Source organism: Camelus ferus, chromosome 20 (genome assembly GCF_009834535.1).
Source record: "Camelus ferus isolate YT-003-E chromosome 20, BCGSAC_Cfer_1.0, whole genome shotgun sequence".
Lineage (NCBI taxonomy): Eukaryota > Metazoa > Chordata > Mammalia > Artiodactyla > Camelidae > Camelus > Camelus ferus.
The window spans coordinates 11,931,999-11,950,793 of NC_045715.1; the positions used below are offsets into that span (position 1 = coordinate 11,931,999).

General features: G+C 38.6%; 1 protein-coding gene across 5 annotated transcripts in view; it reads left to right on the top strand.

The window, feature by feature from the left end:
• The window catches only part of CAP2 (cyclase associated actin cytoskeleton regulatory protein 2), a 114,985-nt gene that overhangs the window by 1,755 nt on the left and 94,435 nt on the right, over positions 1-18,795 (top strand). For 4 of the 5 annotated variants that reach the window (XR_004313441.1, XR_004313442.1, XR_004313443.1 and 1 more), the window contains exon 2: positions 16,346-16,467. The exons of the other annotated variant lie outside the window; for it this stretch is intronic. Coding sequence is in view for 1 of the 4 variants with exons in the window: in XM_032462542.1 (XP_032318433.1) it covers positions 16,347-16,467 (121 nt within the window). In the remaining 3 variants the exon portion in view is untranslated. The remainder of the gene's footprint in view (positions 1-16,345; positions 16,468-18,795) is intronic. 5 annotated transcript variants of the gene reach the window in all.

Consider the following 18,795-nt stretch of genomic DNA (forward strand, 5'->3'; position numbering starts at 1 on the left):
CACTGAAATTGGAAGGTCACTTAATTTTCACCAGTAATGAAATAGTCTTCTTTTTTTCAGGCATTAAAGATGTAAAGTTCATTTTTAGCTTGGAGAGGAAGGGTGATACAAAAACAGGAGGGGAGAGGGGGCAGGTTTGTCCTGTTGGTATTAGTTTGCTACACCTACCTACCATGTGATTGAGTTTGGAGAGGAACCTTTTGAGAGTATTAATGGGCCAGATTCTCTGAGTGCCTTAAGTCATACCCAGGAGTTAAGTTAAATGCCTTTAAGAGTAGCATTAACTTATTTTAGGCATTAGAGTGTTTTGTTTTGTGTTGAATATTTCCTAACAGATATCTTTATGCATGAGGTTTTGTTTTTAATTCAATCATTATGTAATAGATTATACAGAAAATAATATGCTAGGTTTATGTAAACTATAAACATATTCAAATGACCACCTGTAACCTTGTCACGGCTTTAAAAACTAAGGCTTAAGGACTAGATAATTGTGAAAAAGGAACCCACAAAATGGGAGAAAATATTTTAAAATCCTGTACCTGATAAGGAACTTGTATTCAAAATATACAGAGTTCTTACAACTCAATAATAAACAGATAAATGACCCATTATGAAAATGGGTCTGAATGGATATTTCTCCAAAGAAGATATATAAGTGGCCAATAAGCACATGAAAAGATGCTCAACATCATTATTCATCAGACAAATGCAAATCAAAACCACAGTGAGATACCACTTCACACCCAGGATGTCTAGAATGAAAAAGTCAGATAACAAGTGTTTGTGAGGACAATGAAGCAATTGGAACCCTTATACGTTGCTGGTGGGAATATTAAATGGTGCACCTGCTTTGGAAAACAACTTGGCAGTTCCTCAAAAGTTAAACGTAGAGTTACCATGTGATACAGCAGTTTCATTCTAAGTGTATACATCCAAGAGAAGTGAAAGCATATGTCCACACAAAAATCTATGCACAAATGTTTATATCAGCACCATTCATAGCAACCAAAAAGTAGAAACAACCCAAATGTCCATCAGCTGCTGAATGGATAAATAAAGTGTGCTATATCCACACAGTGGGATATTATTTGGCCATAAAAGAGAGTGAAATGGACAACATGTATGACCCTTGAAAACCTTATTGTAAGTGAAAGATGCTCGTCCCAAAAGACCACACATTGTATGACTTGTTCGTATGACAATGTCCAGAACAAGGCAATCTATAGAGAAAGAAAGCAGATTAGTGGTTGCTTAGGAATGGGAGTTGGTGAAGTGGGTAGGTGATAGTTGAAGGGTACAGTGTTCTTTTTGAGCTGACAGAAATGTTCTAAAATTGACTGGTGATGGTTTTGAACATCATTGGATTGTTTGGTTTGTACACTTCAGATGGGATGAATTATATCATATGTGAGTTGTATCTCAATAAAGCTGTTAAAAAAATAAACAAGATAAGGGGGAAAAAAAAGAATTAGATTGTTGCCTATACTGTTGTATCTTTCTTTTGCTCTTCTCCTATGTCATTCCCTATGCCCCCTCAATCCTGGATTTTGTGTTAACCATTCCCTGATTTTATTGTCAAATAGTTTTATGACATATGTATGTATTCCTGAACAATACTGTTTAGGTTAGCTTTTTTTTTTCAGTTCATAAAAAGGGTGTATATAATCGTCTCACTTTTAAATATCTTAAAATTAAGTTTTAAAGAATTATCCATATTGTTGTGTGTAACTATATATTATATGTTGGCAAATATACGGTTTATTTATCCATTCTCTTATTGATGGGCATTAGAGTTGGTTCCTGTGGACACTCTTTTTGAACACTCTTTTCCATGTGTCTTGGCACACGTGTGTGTGTGTGTGTGTGAATATGAATGTGCAATGTATTTTTGTTTATTTATTTAGGGAGATTAGGTTTATTTATTTATTTTATTAGTTTATTTACTTTATGGAGGTACTGGGGATTGAACCCAGGACCTTGTGTGTGCCAAGCATGCACTCTACCACTGAGCTACACCTTCCCCTGGAGATGTATTTTAATGACCAAAATAAAGAGGATGATTCTCCTTTTGACTTATACACTAATGATATATCCTCAACTTACTCATTCCCCCAAACTAAGTGGTTAGAACTGAGATCCTGACTTCTCCTCCTATTTAAATTCTAATTGTAGTATCTATTTTCTCATGTCTTAATAAGTATGAAAAAAACGCTATTCTAAAATTTTACAGCTGAAATCCACTTACTCCAATCGCATATGAGCATCTTCAGCCCCTGATATCACCTGGTTTTAGGATGGGACAGAGGACAACTTTTAAATCAAAGAGACAGTAAACATGGTATAAATTTCACTTAACATTTTCCTTGTATATGTATACTGCTGAGTAGTTCAGTATTTCTAACATGATTTAGTTTGGTTATTCTGGTAACAATAAACCAATTGGAAATCTGGCATTTTAGCATTGGGCTCTTTCTGGTTCTGCCCTGATTCAGGCTGTGAGCTTTGGCAGTTCATTCAGGAGATTTCTACTTGTACTTAGGAAGGGGGCAAGCACCCTAAGATCAGAATAGGCCATTATAAGATTTTTTTTATAGTTAAAAAATGTTTTTAAATTTTTTAGAATTAAAAAAATGTAATAGTTTCTTAAAAATTTTTTAATTGACATAAAAGTTACCATTTTAACATAGAAGTCAATGACATTAGGTGCAATCGCAAAGTTGTTCAGCCATCAGCATCATCCATCTCCAGAACTTTTTCATACTTTCAGCTGAACCTCTGTACCCATTAACGACAAACCTCCATTTCCCTCTTCCTCCAGCCCTTCGCAACCACCATTCAACTTTCTGTCTCTATGAATTTGCCTATTCTAGATGCCTCAAATAAGTGAAATCATGCAATATTTGTTTTTTTTTTTAAATGAACTTTATATCCAGGGGAATTCCATCTCGTTTTGTTTTTCTAAACTAGACCCCTTTCCCACTTACGGAAAACATATCTTCTTTTACTGAGAAGTTATATATAATAAGATGGTTTCCCTTTCATTATACAGCCCTACATGGAAGGGACATGGAAGTTGTCTAAAACAAGAACTTTCAGTTATTATGGATGTGATCTTCATCTGCCCTGTCTGGTTAGTGACACATCTAATAATCCTTGCTTCTCATTGACCACTTAGCTGAGTGGAGAAGGTGCAGTCGTCCCTAATTAAAATTTCACCTCTGTCTGATGAATAGATGAATTACGTAACCTTCGAGGTTCCTGATGACCCCCAGCTTGTCAGAATTTAAAGGCCATTCTGTGATACAAAAGTCTAATGCAAAATCATTCTTGTTTTGACAGAAAGGGGTATTAAAGAGCAGTAGGGTTCTGGGATTCTGAAAGCCGAAGTGAGGTGGTCTAAATGGTAGTACTGAAAAGGAGGATGGTTCCTGGAGAAGCTGGATGCTGCAGACACCAAAGACAGACCTTGAAGTACATAGACAACACTGGCTGCCTTGTGTCCATATTTGTGCACACTTTAATGAGAAAATAACCATTACTACTTGGCATCAGTCCACGGAGATCCAGAGAAACTCTGGGATCCATTGATTATTTATTCATTCCCCCATTATGAGTGACTGTTGTATGACCAGCACAGTGCAAATCACTGCAGGTGTGAAGGTAAATAGCAGTGAAGGAAGATATAAAGACCATGAAACTGTGAACATAGGTCTCAAAGGAGTGACTTAGGTGGTTTTCATCATTCGTTCCAGCCTGGTTTCTACTTAGTTTTATTTGAGGAAGACTCGCTGAATTCCTATCAGATGAACTGATTATTTTAATCTAAGGCAACAGACTGGACACACTAATAAACTGGCCAGTCGAGTTTTCCAGAACCAGGTAAAATAGACTTCTGGGTGGTAGATGTATAGTTCAGTCTGACTATAATGTGACACATAGCTGGAGATGTCCATTTTCTGCCGTCTTGGTTTAGAAGCCTGTGTATTGCCCGGAGTGTGTAGGTAAGGGATTAGTGTGATGTAAGGGTGGTCTTTCCGTCTAATGAATACTGCCTGGTACCTCTGCTCACCTCTGTCCAGTGGCAGGAAGCTCAGATAGCTGGCATAGTGAGTAGGTTGATGGAAATGTCCATTTAATTGGTTGCTTGGCCTCACTTTCTAGCGTGATAAAAGCTGTGGCTAGAGGTTTCCAGGGGTATAATGCAGGTTCTTAGGTATTTAGGCAAAATTTGTAAAGTTTGAATATTGACTCCTCCTGCTCCGTTTCCATTCTTACTTGTTTCTTAGTACTCTCACGGTACCTGCTGGCTGTGCAGAGTCCCCGCTGCGTGGACACTCTCCTTTCCCTCTTCTTCCTGCTTCCGATGGCCTCTCCCTTCAGTAGGATTCCTTTCTCAGTGCCTCTTATGAGTGGAAGGTGGACAATTTTCTAAAGTTCTTCAGTAACTGAAAACTTTAAAAAAGAGGTTTGTTAATGCAAATGAGTCCCTAGGTAATACTGAATTAGGGATGAGGCTCATTTTTATGCTTCTAGCTTTTGTCTGGAAGTTTTCAAACTGGGTACGTTTACTATACACAAAGACTTCTGTAAGATCCATGCACGTGAGTGTTTGGAGAAGATAAGTTTATAAATCTTCATCTTTCATAAGTGCTTTTTATCTAAGACTGACTTCTAGAGAATGGATTTATAACAGGGGTGCAGATTCCCTTTCACACCTCCTTTTCCTTAATCACCTTTCTCTTTACATAATAAAGGCCTTTCTCTAACCCATCTTACTAGTCCATTTTACTAAAAGGCTTATCTCTTACCCATTTTACTAAGACGCACTGCCCGAGGTTGTAAAAACCTAGGGGATGGAGAGGGCAAAAATGGGGGATATTTCAGAATACCAGTTGTAGGGGTAACACAAGTGAATAATTCTAATACCTGGGCAGAGATACTCTTACAAGTCTTCAGTTTTCTAAATCTTTGTTCAAACAAACAAACAAGTAAACAACTGAAGGTCAATCTAATCAAATTATAAACTGATGTTAAAGGATAAATTTTAAAAGACGAAATCATGATTCTCATACGTATAAAAAAATGAACATTTAAAAAACTTATTAAAAAATGAGAGAGCCAGAAAGGTCTTAAATCAGTTCAAGGGAGACATTGACGGGAATGCCAAAATGAATTTGCTTAATAGGTGTGAACTGGCTTCTTCCACAGTAGAAGAGGTAAGTCCATTGACCCTTCCACGGAATAAATTTTATTTACATTCACAATTATTTCCTTGCTTTACTATCAGTTTTCTACAAGTTCACTTCTATCACTACAGAGTTGTAAAATAGCTGAGTCGTGGACAACAAATGGCAGAGAAAACCCAGATGGATGAGTAGTTAGGCTACTCACTAAATTTCCATCGTCCCCGCTTCTTCCTTACATTGATGATTAAATTAATTTGGATATTTAGTCACCATGAAATGTTTAGTATATAACTCAGAAGAATTTTAAAGAAATGAATGACATTTCTATTACAAAATTTCATCCTTTCTCCTCTCCTCATTTGTGTGAACAGTTTCTCAGCATTTATATTGATAAAAACAGAAATTGAGAATCACATTAATCTTTAACCCTGACTCATTCTAGCAATAAATATACTCAGCCACATATGCATGAAATAATTGAAGAACAAAAGAGAGCGTTTTCCAATAAAAATGCTTTTATTTACACTTAGTAATTATCTGTCAATGTTTGTAATATTTTTGTTGTTTTGATGACTTTATTCTAATAAGAGTTACAATGGTAACAATCAGAAGAGCATTTTTTAACCCTTGAATTTAAATTTTTATATATATATACACACATACATATATATTCTTTTGATGCAGAAAAGTATAATAAGGTAGTGAATAAAGAATATTAAAGCATAAAGCTAGGATAAACTCCTGCAAAGCAAGAAGAATGGAAATATAAATTCAAGGAAAAAATATAATCGTACAGAATTTGTGATTGTCAAAAAGTAGCCTGTTTATGTATTCTTTTAAAATGAATGATGATGGATTTCAGTGGATATATTTCAACAAGTGATAAAGTAGTTTCACGTTTACCTGTCAGTACAGAGTGCTGCACTTCACAACAACTCACATTTTGGTGAAAGTTTTTACATGCCAACCTAAAAATGTGCAAGACAGTTTTATGAAATTCTTTTAGGATGTATTCAAGTAAGAATTTGAAAATCCCTTTGTAGTTTATCCTGTGTCTGTTTTCTGACCAAAAATCAAGAGTCTGTAATGTGGCAAACCATTTCTGCAAGTTTTGCCCTTGATAAATGAACCAATGTATTGATTGACATAGTGATTCCTTGTTCTGCTGGATTTAGAGAAGGCATTCAAGAACTCAGGTTCTTGATACTTGTGATGTCTCCCCAAAGAGAATAATAACCCATCACAGTTCGTTTGTTTCTTTCGTTTTAGGCAGTTATATCTTCACTTCACTCATCTTTCCTCTTCTCCCCTCCGAGGCACTCACTGTAAGGCACTACATGTGGGTGTGTGTATATGTGTAATAACCAGACAGATGGCACTGTTTGGATCTGTGAATGTATAGTTTTCACCAAGTTTGGGAAGTTTTTGGCTATTCTTTCTTTTTTTTTTTCCTCCTCATTTTTTCTTCAAGTATGTTTCCTACCTCAGTCACTTTGTCCTCTCCTGGGGTTCTAATGATACAAATATTAAACCTTTTAACATTGTCCCACAGGCTTTTTAGGCTTTGTTCACTTTTTTGTTCAACCTTTTTTCTCTCTGTTCTGCAGGTTATCTGTATCATCAGATTTATTGGCATTCCCTTTGTCATCTCCATTCCGCTACTGAGCCCATCCAGTGCATTTTTTACCTGTTATTGCAGTTTTCAGTTCTAAAATTTTCACTTGTTTCCTTTTTTTTAGGTTCTATGTCTCTGCTGAGAATGTCTATCTTTCCACTCATTTCTAGAATGTTTACCTTTATTTTCTAGAGCATAGTTAAAACAGCTCCTGTAAATCTATGTGATAATTCCAACATCTGTGTCGTCTTGGGGTTGGTATGTGTTAATAGTCTTTTTCCTTGAGTATTGGTCACATTTCCCCCGGTCTCTTGCATGTCAAATATTTTTGATTGAATTATGGACTTTTTGAGTATCATGTTGTGAGATTCTGAGTCCTTTTGAAATGCTCAAATTTTGTTTTTATCAGAGAGTCAGCCCAGTTCTGTCTTGCATCCTGTGGGCAGTGGTTCCAATATTAGTTCATCTTTTCAAGCCTTTGCTCTGCTGATACTGGGTCCCCCAGAAGCACTATTTAGGGGTTAGTCTGGGAGCTGAGTAGTGGGACTTGAGCAGAACTTACATATCCTAGTGCAGTTCTCAAAGCCTTTGGATCTGTCCCACACATACACAGCTCAGGGGCACAACTGGGGTTCCCACTGGTTCATGCACAACATCAAGAGACCCCCTTCATCAGCTGTCTTCTCTCCGGGATCCCTCCCTCAGTCTTCTGCCCCTATGAGCCTTTTTTTCTCCTAGTCTTCTGGCCAGAAAGACTGGGTTTCTCTTGAGGTTTTAGCTGCTCACGCTGCTGCAGTATGGTTCCCCAACATGGGGGCCATCCTCAGGGCAAAGCACTGAGGGAAAAATAAGAGGGAGAAATGACAGGGATTCTGCCTATACTCCTTGGGTCACAAAGGCCCCTTTCCCTGCTCTTCTGGCAGTAAGACCAGGGTTTTCTTGGGGAAATTTTAGCTGCCTGTGCTGCTTACTGCTCTGCCAGGCAGTTCTGTGACTGCAGCCACCCTTGGGAGAAAGAAAAAAACCAAAAACAACCCGGACTCTCCTTCACATTCTACCACTTGTCAGAGCCTCCTTTCCAAGTCCTCTGGCCAAAAACAGGAGGTTCCCTCAGAGTTTGCTGCCTGCACCCCCTGTGCAGTTCCGATCTCAGGTCAACTCTGAAGGGAAAAGAGGAAGAAACCCAGAAATGGATCCTTTTTTCAAGTTTAGATTGCCCTCCTCCACTCCCCTGCTGTTGTTCAACCTCCAAAGTCAGGGAGTTGCTTTTTGTGTTTTGAACACAGTTTAGGGACAGGCTGTAGTTCCTTCTGAGGCTACTGTTCCGTCACTGGTAGCGGCTCCCCTTCCCTCATCCCCTCTCCCCTGTTCTCCGCACATCCCGCCGTTCTTTTCTTTCTGCTTTCTTCTCTCTCTCTGTTTCCTCTTTACTTTGGGCTCCCAGGTCCAAAGAGCAAAGAAGAACCTCTAGTCTTTGGGCAGTCCACAGCTCTATTTGAAAACTCTGATTTTGTCACAAGTAATAAATCAAAGTCAAGAATGAAAGCAGACCCAGGAGGCTGGAGACATGTGAAGAAGCAAAAAAAGGTTGGCGGGGAGCTCTTGGGCCAAATCCGTCATCACCTGGCTATTTTAAATCAAATGATCACAGTTGCACGTGTTGAAAATGTTCATACATGAAACAGGCCCACCGTTTAAGAACTGATTCTTAGAGTTTTTCTTTTAAGAGAGTTGCTGGATCTGTTATTCAGTTGTCTATAAATCCTACAGTGAATGCCAGAGTTTTGAGATTAGAAGGAATTTCAGCAAACCTAGTACCTTTGTTATTCCAGAGAGACATGGCATTAGCAGTATTCTCCTAGGGCAAACTACTCAGGCAATAGAAATAAAAGCAAAAATAAATAAATAGGACCTAATTAAACTTACAAGCTTTTGCACAGCAAAGGAGACCATAAACAAAATAAAAAGACAACCTATGGAATGGGAAAAAATATTTGCAAATGATGCTGCTGAGAGGAGCTTAATTTCCAGAATATATAAACAGCTCATACAATTTAATAACAAAAATAACAAACAATCCAATCCAAAAATGGGCAGAAGACCTAAACAAGCAATTTTCCAATGAAGAAAAATGGCCAATAGGCACATGAGAAAATGCTCAATATCACTAATTATCAGTGAAATGCAAATCAAAACTACAATGAGGTATCACCTCACACCAGTCAGAATAGCCATCATTTAAAAGTGTACAAATGGTAAATGCTGGAGAGGGTGTGGAGAAAAGGGAACCCTCCCACACTCTTGTTGGGAATGTAGTTTGGTACAGCCATTATGGAAAACAATATGGAGATCCCTTAAAAAACTAAAAATAGACATACCATATGATCCAGCAATCCCACTTCTGGGCATATATCTGGAGGGAACTCTAATTCAAAAAGATACATGCACCGCAATGTTCATAGCAGCACTATTTACAATAGTCAAGACATGGCAGCAACTTAAATATCCATCGACAGATGACTGGATAAAGAAGTTGTGGTACATTGATACAATGGAATACTACTCAGCCATAAAAAGAATAAAATAATGCCATTTTCAGCAACATGGATGGACATGGAGATTGTCATTCTAAGTGAAGTAAGTAAGAAAGAGAAAGAAAAATACCATATGATATCTCTCATATGTGGAATCTAAAAAAGAAAAGAAAAGAAAAAAAGAACACTAATGAACTCACCTACAAAACAGAAACAGACTTGCAGATGCAGTAAACAATCTTATGGTTACAGGGGGAAAGGGAGTGGGAAAGAATAAATTTGGGAGTTTGAGATTTGTAGATGTTAGCCACTATATTTAAAAATAGATAAAAAATAAATTTCTTCTGTATAGCACAGGAAACTATATTCAATATTTTGTAATAACCTCTAATGAAAAAGAATATGAAACAAATATGTGTGTGTGTGTGTATGTGTGTGTATATATATATATATATATACACATACATACATACATGACTGGGACATTATGCTGTACACCAGAAATTGACACATTGTAACTGACTATACTTCAATTAAAAAATTTTTGAAATCCTAAAGAAAAGAGAGTATGGGAAGCCCAAAGGCTCACATTAGCCGAATCACAGGAGAAAGCCACAGTGGTTCTAAGTGGGAAAAACTAATCTAGTATCTCCTTTTAAATGGAAATTTCTCCTGTGGAAATCTGGCTTTTTGCCTGATCCAGGATTATGCCAGTGAGTGGGCAGGCAAGGGAAAGGCAGTGAGGGGTAGCCAATTAATTAGTCAATCAAAAAATATTTATAGAAGTCTCCATGTACTCAGCAGCATGCAGACTCAGTGGGAGATACAAAGAAAGTCAGCTACAACCTCAGCACAATAAAATCTCGGACTGGTCTCCTTGGGAGGCAAGGTGCCCATGTGCTAGCAGGAAAGATGGCAGGAGGCAGTATTTTAACTGTGCAGTATGTCTTGGAGATACCAAGTGTGTAATACAGACAAATAGGCTGTTATTCTGGGCTTATCACCACTTACTCTGTGCCAAGGGGTGTCAATTTTCAAAGCAGCTGTGAAAGTTGCTTTTTATAGCTGGTTTGAATGAGTACTCAGGGCCTTAGCAGACCCCTTACCACCGAGCCTAGGATGGCTTGGGTGAGAAAATATGAAGGATGAAGGAGTGTTACCTTCCAAAAATGATTGCATGGAGATTGTGCTTGTGTCCTCCTCAGAGGACTGTTTAAAAGCAAAAGAGTCATTATTAAAATGTTTAGGGCTGAAACTTTGTGACTACAAAATTACTAATCACCTAGCAAAATATTTATTTTAGAGTAACCATTACACAGGGACTTGAGAAAACCTCTCTCAGAGATATTGGAAGAGTAAGTATACGGACAGAGGAAAGTGAAATGTTGAGAAAATAATAACAACAGGGTACTGCCCTGAAGTTTTCAGCTAGCCATTGCCATCGGTCAGGTCTTCTAGATGACTGGCCAGCATTTCGCGTACACAAAGGCTGGATGTAGATCTAACTGTTCCTGTGAGAGCGTTACGGGATGGGGTGTCTTCCTAACAGTAGCTAACATGTTTGTCACACCGCGTGCCAGACTTTTTATGCCTTTATATGCATGTTTATAGCAATCCAATATACAGATAGTAACGAAAGCAAACAAAATTAAGCTCTTTTCCCAATGTCTCCCAGCTAATGATTCCAAAGCCAGGGCCACTCCATACTACCCCTGTTAAAGATGGGCAAAACAATTGAGACCTTATAAAATGTTTGAAAGTGTGGGGAACTCTCCATTCCTGGAAACTGTTTTGAAAAAGGATAGAAATAATGTTTCTTTTCGTCTTTAAGTGTAGTCATTGTACTTTTGGCATAACATTGGACATTTGACATAAAACTGGACAGTGTTAGGAATTAAATATCTGCACTTTAATGATGGGTTTGATAAGATGATCAGTGAAGAAAAAAAAAAAAATTAAAACGATGACAGCTACCTCTTCTCCTAGGAAATTGTCTCCAGAACACCTTTTATTCCAAGACAGTATATGAGAAAATACTGATTGGCTATAGTCTTATTAAAGTATATGAAGTTTTTATAAACGTATGCAGTTGGTGTGAGAGAAGTTTGAATTGCTTAAATATTTACAATGCTAACTTCTTTATTTGAAAACAAACAAACTTGTTTTATATAAACTCACCCAGAGACAAACAATATCCAATTGCCCATTCAATCTTTTTTACACCTCTTAAAAATCATTTATAAAGAAAATATTTGCTTAACCACAAAGCACATCATCACGAGAGTTCAAAACACTGGAGACAGATAAGATCCCAAAAACTTCCTCTGGAGAAGAGAACACAGGTTACATCCAAAGGATGAAGAATCAAAATGGCTTTGGACTTCTTAATAGCAGCCTGGGGAGCTGGAAGAAAATGGAGTGATGCCTTTAAAATTGTGAAGAAAACTTCCAGCATGGAATTCTGCACTCAGCCAAACTGATACAGAAAAAAATGAGGGGTGTGATAGGACGGCCGTGTCCCAGGTCTCAGACGAGTCCCTGGGATGTGCCCCACCAAATGAGGGTCCTTGGCTTCGTGCAAGAAAGAATGCAAGAGTGAGCCATAGTAGAGTAAAGGTAGGTTTATTCAGAGAGATACACACTCCATAGAGTGTGGGCTGCCTCAAAAGGCGAGAGAAAGGCCGAGGGGCCTAGGAGGCACACATGCCATAGGCAGAATGTGGGCTGTCTACTGAGAAGGGAGAGCAACAGCCTCGGAGCGTGGGGTCTGATAGGAAAAATGAGATCGGCCACAAGATGTGCGAATTGTTAGTTTCTGTGGGCTCGGTAACTTCACATGCTGACAAGTGAGAGGATGATTCCAACTACTTTGGGGAAGGAGCTGGGATTCCCAGGAACTGGTCCATCACCCACCTTTTGACCTTTTATGGTCAGCGTTGAAACTGTCATGGCACCTGTGGGAGGGCCATTTAGCAGCTATTGTATTTCAATAAGCGTATAATGAAGCTCAAGGTCTCCTGGAAGTTGAATCTTCCTCCATCTTGGTGCTGATCGCTGTGTCAGCCTTTTAATGGTTGTGCTCTGCCCCCTGCCCTCCTGTCTCAAAACCAGCAATCAAATGTGAGAGCAAAATATAGATTATTTTCAGACTTGTAAGTTCTCAAAAAATTGGCCTTTCATGTACTTTTTTTCAGAAGACAGTATTCTTCCTAGTTAAGAAGAAAGTATTCCAAGAAAGAGGATATAGAACCCAAGAAGCAGGTGATACCACATAAGAGGGAGAGCAGGGAAGTCCCTAAAATGAAGGTGGGGGCAGATCCCAGGTTATAGATGTGCAGCAGGCCTGCAGTGCATCCTTGGAGCTGGAATGATTCTCCAGAAGAGATGCCTCTGGGAAAAAAAAATAAGAGAATTCCATATATGTCTGGCCTTATTGGAAGGAGACTTACACAATTAGGGGAAGAGTTTGGAGATGAGTAATCATTTAAGTCTACAAAAAACTGAGAAACTAAAAACATGGCTCTAGGGAAACGGGCTGTGCATAAAATGGAAAACAATCTTAGTATACCTCATGACTCAGATGGGAGTAGTCATAGTTGTGTTAACACTGATTGTCGGTCACCCAAAAATTGTGATAGAACGCTATTGGCACGAAAGAAAACATGCATTTAATGTGCTGGGGGCGTTGGGCAAGGAAAACGTAAACCCTCCTGTTTTTTGGTGGGAACGCAATGGGTAATGCCTAAAACTGAAGAAAATAAACAAGACGTAGAGATATAAACACGCTATTTAGAGATAAGGAGGTAATTACTAAAAGAAACAGCTAAAATAACTGAACGTGGTTGACTTTCAAGACAGAATGAAAGGAGGCCGTCAGGGGACTGCTGTGTTTTTGTGATAAGCCTTGTAGAACTATTGACTCTTTAAATTCTGAGCATTCTTTGATAAAGATGAAAATTAAACTTTAAATGAAAAGCAAGGGGAAAATTCAGATAAGGAAAAAAAAATGACAAAACGGATGAGTTACAGTCCCCATTATAAAGAGACTCAAAAGAAAATACTCATGAACTAATACAAAATAAGGAATTAAGATTAACCTCAGGTAGAATTTCCTAAAACATTAAAAAAAGAGAGTCATGGAATTCTATATTCCTCTCCCTTTTTCATTCCTCCTGCCCTCAAACTCGGGTCGAGTGTTTGTGTTTCTCCTCTGTAAGCCGTAGGTTATGGGGAACTTCAGTTCCAAGTTGGTTTCTACTTGAATGGGATGACTAGACAGTCTGAAGGCCAAGTTCGAGGTGCATCCTCTAACCCAGTCTCTCGAGTCTCCAGCTGTGCATCTGGCTTCTCTTTGCTCATCTTCTGATTCTTAGACTGTCTTCTGTCCAGCCATCTGGCCTTACCCTCTTCCTCTGCTGGCTTCCTGCTCCACACTCATCTGTCCGTCCACCTGGCCCTGACTCATTCCTCGCCCTGACCTTGCTTCGACATTTGCTTTGACTGCCCTATCCATTTCCTTAGCCTAATTCTTAATTCCTGGCTCCCACCTCCTCATCCAAACTTGGCTAAATCCACTTTGGAAAACCAAGGCGAATGGAACTACCTGGGAAGAATTTGGAGAATCTGCAGCTCTGTCCTTCCTTTATTCTTGAGAGCCAGGATAGCAGCTGAGGGCACATGTGGGGAGAAGTGTGTGTGTGTGTGTGTGTGTGTGTGTGTGTGTGTGTGTTTTGTGAGACACAGCTGTCTTGGACTCGGTCATTTTCCCTGGGAATGCTAGCATGTATATTTTTGATATCCTCGTGTATTCTTTCTTTTATTTGTTCTTCCATGTCTCCTAGAAACTGTTCTAAAATTTAAAACCCATAGGCATCTTTCCAGCTTCCTTGCATGAGCTGTGTTTTGACCTCTTAAGAGGCTGTGGCAGGACTTCTGCTCATGGTGACTTTACATGAAGTGACATCTGATTCACTTTTAGACTGCATTCCACACCAATCTGCCCGGCCCTGCAGTTTATGGGCTAACTCCTGTTGTCTTTCAACATACGGAGCCCTATTAGATAGTGGGAGTTTGAGTCTTGTCAAGGAGGCTGATTAAGCCACAGTCAGGGACAGCAGTCCAATGTGTGAAATGGGCCAGACCTTTCTGAACAGCTCTGGGAGCTGCTGGTGCTTTTCTGTTGGGGGATAGGGAGCTTGCTAACAAAGCAGACACATTTTTTTCTATCATGGGCTAGGCCTATGGTGGTAACATTTGGCACGTTGAGTAACACAGAACATAGATAACTGTGAACAGATAGGCAACTATTAAAAGGTTTGAGGGGCTTTTATCATTTCTCAAATGGCCTTCACCCACCTACAGGATACCCAGTTCACTTGTAAGATTACGTAAAGGATTCAGTTAAATTTCGTCTTTTTTTTTTTTAATTGCGATGGAAGCAAAAGCTCTGACGTTAAGAGGAAAAGAATAGATGAGAAACTTCTAATTTTGAATCCTCTTGGGATTAGATGCTGATTTCAGCTGCGCAGAGAACACTGCCCCATATTTTGAAAGAGTAGCTGCTGGCAGTTTCAGAGGAGATGACTTTCCAAAACAGACCATGAACTCCCCCGTCCGTATCTGATGACCATCTGACATTTGGACAGAGAATTATAAAGCCATCCATGTGTTTTGATACGTATAACCTTGCTTTTAAAAATGGCAGTGGCAAGTCATTATGCCTAAGCTCAAAACTCACGAAATACAAAATACAGAAAATAAATGCATTACCTGGTTCCCAGCAGCCACAGGAAATATTTACACACCTTAGAGATATAAAATTTCCACACGCTCTGGGGCAGTGTTGTGTGTGATGCAGGAACATACTAGTCGCCTTTGGCTCAGAATGATGCTTGGAAAGTTCAGAAGAGTGAGGAGGACTATGGGCACTGATTAAGATGAGGCATGTTTCCCTCTCTCTGGGGCAGCAGCCTGATTTTGCCCAAAGCAGTCAGGTTGGTATGGTCAGAGTTATGGTACTCATACGCTGGTTCTCATGCACCTGGTCAAATTAGATTGGGTTCCATTCATCATAGGTGGCCTTAATAACATTACATTCCAGGACCAGTAATTTTAAAGTATTTGCCCTGCGGACACTAAGTGTAGCTGTCTAAGGTCTGTTTGGAAGCAGGAAGAATAGATACTGAGCCCCACTTTTATTCTTAATCCCTTAGTCAGCTTCAGAACCAATTTACCCCAGCCAGGAGGGTTGGGTGACTGAAGATCCTTTTCTCCAAAACCCACCCCACCTAAAACTAAATTTTCTTTAAAAATAACCAGCAGCAAAGGGAAATAACCATTTTTATTATTTTAAATTAAAACCTCCACCATTTAGAATAATTGTAATTTAAAATAATTTGTCAACAAAGACACAAACAAATTATAATAAGTAGAAGACAGTTCACTCTTAGAGGTGATGGTCTGAGTGATGTAGCGTGATGTTCTCGTACTTCTGTGCTGGGCTCTTTGGTTTAAGGTAACTGAGTAAACCAGGATTATCAGTGGCTTTAGGGTCCCCTGGAGAATTAGACTTTAACAGCAAGAATTACGGGAAGTAGTTGAAATACACTGTTACCAATTAGCAGAAGAGTTGTCAGTATTATGAGATGTATGTTCGTGGGCTTTTAAGTAAGTACTGGACCTAAATTACATCGTAGAACAAAGAAGCATCCGAGGAGACACTTGATGATGGGGTAAAGAGTGTGAATATCTGTGCATTGCATACAAGGCTTGTAAACATCATTGAATTGAATAGAAAATAAGCTCAATATAATTTGGGTTTTTTTCCTGCCTCGAGTTTTATGTCATGTTGAATTTCACCTACTTTCCTGACATGTAGTACTCTCCAGGTAATGAAAGCCATTCCGAGCCATTATTGTTTTCCTTTTGCTGCCGTTAAGTTTAATGGTGTCAACTTGCTAATCCTCCCTGACTCTCACATGGCCTCCATTTGTGCCGTGTTTTTCCAGAATGGCAGAGATGCAGGGGCTTGTGGAAAGACTGGAGCGGGCAGTCGGCCGACTGGAGTTGCTGTCTGCAGGGTCCCGCCGGCCTCCTGGGGACTGTGGGGAAGTTAATGGTGTCAACGGAGGTAGGGCTGCAAACTATCGTCATCACTGGTCTATGTGGGTCACTTAATTTTGTCCCCATCATTGAGTTCTCAAGACTGACTTCTGTCGACTTTCTTCAGCTCCCCTCCTCCTTTCTTTGTATGTGACCGTGACGTTAACCAGATGCAAGCGAGCCCTGAAAAAGAGAAAAGGAAAAAAGTTTCAACCTACAATCCACAAAAACTACCTGTATCTGTGCCTGTTAAGGGCATAATCCGTGAGCCAAATGTTATTTTTCTTTCATTTTAGTGTTTATACTGCTCTTTCGCACGCAGTGACTTTATATATTATCTCAGTAATTATCAAAAAGAAACAAATGTTCTTGATTAGAACGTAAATTGGAATTATTCTGTACATTTTAATTTTAAAGAGAATGAGTCATTAAATTTAAGAACTGCAGTTTTAAAGGAAGAGAGACTGACATGAAGCCAAATACTACTTCGGTGTAACATGATCAGATCACATTGTTTTGCTTTTGCCTATTCCTAACCAAATATGTTTTTTAAATGATATGCTAATACCACCCTTTTTCAAAAAAATTTTTTTTAATTACGGGATCAAACCTATAAAAAGTTAACTGCTTCTTTAAAAGGATACCATGCACGGCAAACTCTCTAAGTTATCTACAGTAATTTTTCCAGCTTCTTGTCTAAGGTTGCAGATTTAGCAAATGAAAATACAGGACACCCAGTTAAATTAGAATTTCAGATAAAATGCGTTCTTTTTTTTTTTTTTTTTTTTTTTGGTAGAAGTGTGTTCCGAATACTGCATGGGATATACTGCATGCTACACACTTATTCTAAAATTTTATTCATTATTTATTTGAAATTCAAATTTAACTGGGCGATCTGTATTTAATCTGGCAACTCTATTCTTGTCTCACACGCATTTCCTCCTTATCTGACCCATTTTGAATTTTGTGAGGCTTTTGGGGATTGAGAAAAGCCTTAGGGAAGAGGGGGCTTCAAAAAAAGCTTTCACCGGGCAGGATCCACGTTGGTGCTTCTAGAGTTTCAGGCATATTTGGAGCTGTGCCTTATATTACATACCCTGGGACAAAAATTACTGTGTGAGCTCAAATGCACAGGCTGGTTTTTTCCTTCCCCTCAGAACATAATGAAAATTAAAATGCTTTGAATGAATTGGAAGGGGGTGTTGTTTAAAGGAAGGCTGCCAGGGGCCTGTAAGTTTTTTCCACATCAACGGAGACACATCTATGATTTCATGTTAAGCCTCTTTTTGTTAACTATACAGCTGGCATATGAGATTCAATAAATCTTATTTGTAAGAAAATATTTTCCTGTTCTCTTCAGTAACTTTGTTTCCTTATGCCTTTGGCATCAGATGATCAAGAGACATTTCTCTGAGACTGCTGACCACAAATATAAAGCCTATGAATATATAAAATAAAGTTAAAATCCAACTCCCAGGAGATTGTGTAGTGATGTCGAGTAAAGGAAAAAAAAAAAAACAAAACTCAAGTAATTTGAGGCTCACTTACTCAAAGAGGTACTAGACTGCACTTTGTATTTTCTTCATGAAAAAAGAATGTCCTGGGAAAATTAATAAGCTAAGCAAAATTGGGAGGCATGTATTTAAATTACTTGAGTATTTAAACACATATTTTCTATTATAGCAAATTATTCCAAACCAGTTATTAAAGTAAGGATTCTTAAAACAACTTAGCCAGCAATTTATTATCCTATTTGAAATGAAGAAGGAAAATTAGTAAGTAGGTAATTAGTAAAACGTCTGAATGATATCCATCCTTAAAACGTTTTACTTAATCCTGAACAATATTGCTTTCATTTCTTTTTAATTAGTCAGCTTTGGTAATTTTCTAAATTCTGTTTTTAACAACTCAGTAAGGACAACCTCTCACCTTAAATGTAAACATCATCATTAGGATGATGTTATAACTAAAGTTAAATTTTTTTTAATTTAAAAAGAAACTTTTAGAAGGAAGCCAGTCCATTACACACCCATAGTGTGCACAGATCAAAGAACTGCCGTATGAGACTGGTGTCATAATGTGTTTTACGATACGTTTTTCCCCCACCCTGATAATCAGGTAAGTTTGGCTGAACAGTTGAAGAAATATTTTCATGCCTGCCAACTGACAAGTCCTGTGCTAGGTGCAGGGGGATCTAAGATGAATTATACACAGTCCTAATCCTCCAGAATCTTTGGTCTCAATGCATTACTATTCAGGGCCTCATATGCTTTGATTAAGAGATGCTCAAAGGATGCAGGCTGGGGAGAAAGACAAGTCATTAAAGGCTGCCCGGAGGAGGTGTGAGCAGAACTGA